This window comes from Otolemur garnettii, unplaced genomic scaffold (assembly GCF_000181295.1).
Source record: "Otolemur garnettii isolate 467f Iridium unplaced genomic scaffold, OtoGar3 scaffold00276, whole genome shotgun sequence".
Classification (NCBI taxonomy): domain Eukaryota; kingdom Metazoa; phylum Chordata; class Mammalia; order Primates; family Galagidae; genus Otolemur; species Otolemur garnettii.
The window spans coordinates 97,120-101,273 of NW_003852671.1; the positions used below are offsets into that span (position 1 = coordinate 97,120).

At 39.4% G+C, this 4,154-nt stretch overlaps 1 gene segment (V, D, J or C); it reads right to left on the reverse strand.

Moving 5' to 3' along the window:
• Nucleotides 1–1,240: 1,240 nt before the first annotated feature.
• LOC100944065 lies at nucleotides 1,241–1,719 on the reverse strand. The segment is given in 2 exon segments: nucleotides 1,241–1,578; nucleotides 1,674–1,719. Coding segments are annotated over 2 exon segments (384 nt in total).
• Between the last annotated feature and the right edge of the window lie 2,435 nt (nucleotides 1,720–4,154).

A 4,154-nucleotide genomic window follows, 5' to 3' on the forward strand; every position in this document is an offset into this window, starting at 1 on the left:
AACACTTAAACCTACTTTTAGCAGTTTTTAAGTATGTAATACATAGTTATGTACTATAGTCGCCATTAAATAGATCTCTTGAACTTATTCCTCCTGTCTAACTGAAATTTGGTATCCTTTCACCAACCTATCTCAGCCCTTTTGCCTTCCCCCCAAAGCCCTGGAACCCACAATTATACTCTCTGCTTCTATGAGTTCAACTTTCTTAGATCCCATAAATAAGTGAGGTCATGTGGTATTTGTCTTTCTGTGCCTGGCTCATGTCACTTAACAAACTGTCCTCCAGGCTCATCTGTGCTGTCACACATGGCAGGCTTTCTGTCTTTTGTAAGTCTAAAGCGATACCCATTGTGATATACACCACATCTTTATATCCATTCACCTACTGATGGACACATAGGTTGATTCCACGTCTTGGCTGCAATGAATGTATGATGCATGCAGATATCTCTTTGTCAGACCTACTTCATTTCCTTTGGAAATATACTCAGTGGTGGGACAATAAGATCATATGGTAGTTCTATATTTAATTTTCCAGAAATCTTTATTTTCTATAATGGCTGCATTAATTTACATTCCTACCAATAATGTGAAAGAGTTCCCTTTTCTCCTCATCCTCACCAACAGTTACCTTTTGTAATAGGAATCCTACCAAGTGGAAGGTGATCTCTCATTGTGGTTCTAATTTGTATGTTTCTGATGACTAGTGGTATTAAAACATTTTTAATATACCTCTTGGCCATTTGTATGTCTTCATCTGAGAAATGTCTTTGCCCATTTTTTAATCAGGTTATTAGGGTTTATTGGGCATTTAGTTGTTTCAGTTCCTTAATGATTTGAATACTACCTTCTTATCAGATGTAGAGTTTGCAAATGTTTTCCCCATTCCGTCACTTGTCTTTTCAGTCTGCTGATTGTTGCTTTGCTGTGCAGAAGTTTAATATAATCCCATTTGTGTATTTTTCCTTTCATCCCTGGGTTTTTGTGGTCATATCCAAAAACTCTTTGCCCAGACCAATGTCATAAAGCTTTCTCCTGTGATTTCTTCTAGTTGTTTTAAAGTTCTTTCATTCTTTTGTGACCAGTGCTTAGCACAGTACCAGGCACATAAGGACTCAAAAACACCTGCTGAATAAGCAACATCTGTGGTTTTAAACTGTAGCTTCACAGACACATCCTAGAGCCATACCACTCCCTGGTGGCAGGACATAAAGACCTCAGAAAATGGGTTTGGCTGTACTCAAGGGTTTGTGTTCAGCTTCCCTTGAAGCTCCATCAGTGTGTCACTCACAGCACAGAAGTACACAGCAGAGTCGCTCCCAAGGGCAGATGCTTTCTTCAGGTGAAAAGAGGTTTGGCTCTTATTAAATTCAGCCTCAAAACCATAGTTGCCTTTAACCAGGTTGTCCCCTGTGATGTATTTTAGAAGAAACTGGAGGCCTTCCTGGGGATACTGGACGTACCAAAAGAGATAAGGGCTCCTAGAAACCGAATAGGTGCATTTCACAGTCAGAGGATTCCCTTCAGAGACAGTAACCTGGGCATCCGGTTGAGTCACTGACTGAGCTCTCAGTCCACCTGCAAATTAATTCAGATTGCATGTTAGTGAAGAAGATGAAGAGAATGTAAGCGGACTATAATGTAAGTGGAAATGGGGAGGGGATTGTACTCACTCAACATGAAGAGAAGCACAAGTATGGAGATGCATGTGGAAGCCATGGCTCCAGCTGAGCTGGCTGGGGACGCCTTCCCAGACCTCCTTACCTAGAGATACGAACCCACCCCAGAGAGTGTGCTCTAGAGAGGGACCAGCACCCCTCTATCAACACAGGGCTTTCCAGGGAACCTAGTGATTCCTGGCACCTGTATCTTCTCTCTGTTAAACACACTCTTGGTCTAGCTTCTCAGAACTCTATGGGGAGCAAGCCTGCAGCTACTCTTGTACTGGGTAAACCTTACACTGCACCGCCCCCTAGAGACCACACAGGGCAGCTGATTTGACTGTTAGGTAGCAAGTGCTTCTTGGTCCCTTTACTGGGCCAACCTGTGGATGTTTACATTTCCCATGAGAGACTTAAGGGAGGAATTTGGTGTTCAAAGGAAAAGAAAGAAGTTTGTACATGCTGAGTAGATGAAGCCTTAAATGACTTACGTTCTCTTAAGATAATGTAGAGATAGAAAGAAGAAAAAAAGAATTTTTTTCTTTTTCTTTTTTTTTTTTTTTTTTTGAGATAGTCTCACTATGTTGCTCAGACTGGAATCGTAGTGGCTCACTGTAATCTCTAAGGCCTAGTCTTGAATCATCGTCTTGCCTCAGCCTCTCTAAGTAGCTAGAACTACAGGCGCACACCATAGTTCCAAGCGGTATTTCAGGAAATAAATAGGAAAATGTCTTTGCAAGAAGACAGAGAGAAAAATAAAAATAAGAGATAAGAAAAAGCAAAATAGGAGACAATGTAAGGAAAGAGAAGAGAAATGACAAAAAAAGAAACGAGAAACTTGTTCTTCTCTTCAGAAGGAATTTAGAGCTGGCATCTATGTAAACTCTTGGTGAACAAACAGTAACTCAGAACAATGTGTCACTAAGTTGGGCCTATTGAGAGCTCATCCCACAAAATCTCTAGTTAAAGATTCATAGAAAAAGAACCTTCAAGATTCTCCATAAACATGTTTTTTGAGAGAGAAAGGAAGATTAGGTAGAAGACTTTTTTCTATTAAACAGTAGATAAAAAGCAAAGAAAACCTTTGTGAAGGGGTTGAAAATAGATATTTTCCACATGCAGAGGCTACTTAAAACAGACATCAAAGGAACTGCATATTCAGTAAAAATGTGCAGTTAACTAAGGCCGAGGTGTTATTAAGGTGATAAAGGGCTCATTTGAAGGGGAGGATAGGCTAAAATTTTGTATGAAAAAAATGCCACAGTAGCATTTTAGAGTAATTATTCAATAGATTCAAAAAGTTTTTTTTATTATTTTTATTATTGGGGATTCAATGAGGGTACAGGGAACCTGGTTACACTGACTGCATTTGCCGATAGATTCCAAATAAAAGAATAAAGTGAGCATCAATTTAAAGAAGTTGCTACAGTGCATCTTACAAGGGTACATGTGAAATTTACTAGGTGTAGAATGTAAATGTCTTAACACAATAACTAAGAAAATGCCCTGAAGGCTATGTTAACCGGTTTGATGAAAATATTTCAAGTTGTATATAAAACCAGTACATTGTACCCCATGATTGCATTAATGTACACAGCTACAATTTATAAAAAAAAAAAAAGAAGTTGCTCCTCTGATTTGCCTTATTTTTTCTTTCAATAGTGTTCAAACAGCATCCATTATATATTTTGAGGCAAGGATGAAAGATCTATCTGGCCTGAATCAGAAGAACAATGGCATATAGTTCTTTCTGAAGGCTTTTCTAAAGATTTTATACGTTAGCATTTGAAACCTTAGTCATATCATGGTGCCTTTCACTGGAATTGATTAGTTATCCTTTATATTTAAAGATAAACTATAATCTTTAAATCCCAAAGAGGCCTGTGATGAATGGGAACATAAACTGAGTTTCTTCTCTTTCTACCTCGAGCCTAAAATGAATGTTAGTCTTATATTTTCAGGGTCCAGGCAATCATCTCAAAAGGAAAATTTTAAAAACTTAATAAAAGAAATATTTTTAAATGATGGGCAGAAACAAGCAGAACCTACAAGGGACAATGAAGCACTCCCGGATTAGCAGCAGTCAGAAAATTTCACCACTCCCAGGCCCAAAGCTACAAGGGAAGAAGAAACTTCCCTAGTCTGGGGAGACCTGTAACTGAGGGAGAGAATACCACCCAGCAGGACCTGAGGCCTTCACTAAAGGAAAGAAAGGAACTTGGAATGCAAATATCTTGACCACTCTCTCCTGCTGATGTCTCCCACTTAGCTAAACTGAACCAGAAGCAAAAGACAAGAGAAACCAGTCCATGCAAAGCATGGAAGTCAGCCTGGGGCATGGAGCAGTGAGGAGAGCAGACCTGGAGAGGAAAACTGAGACTGTCCAGCCTCCCTCACACACACAGAGGTTTACTGTTGCCCTGCAACTCAAGCAAAGGTCTATGTGTGTCCTAAATGCATCTATGGGCATAGATAGACTATATCTTGATGACT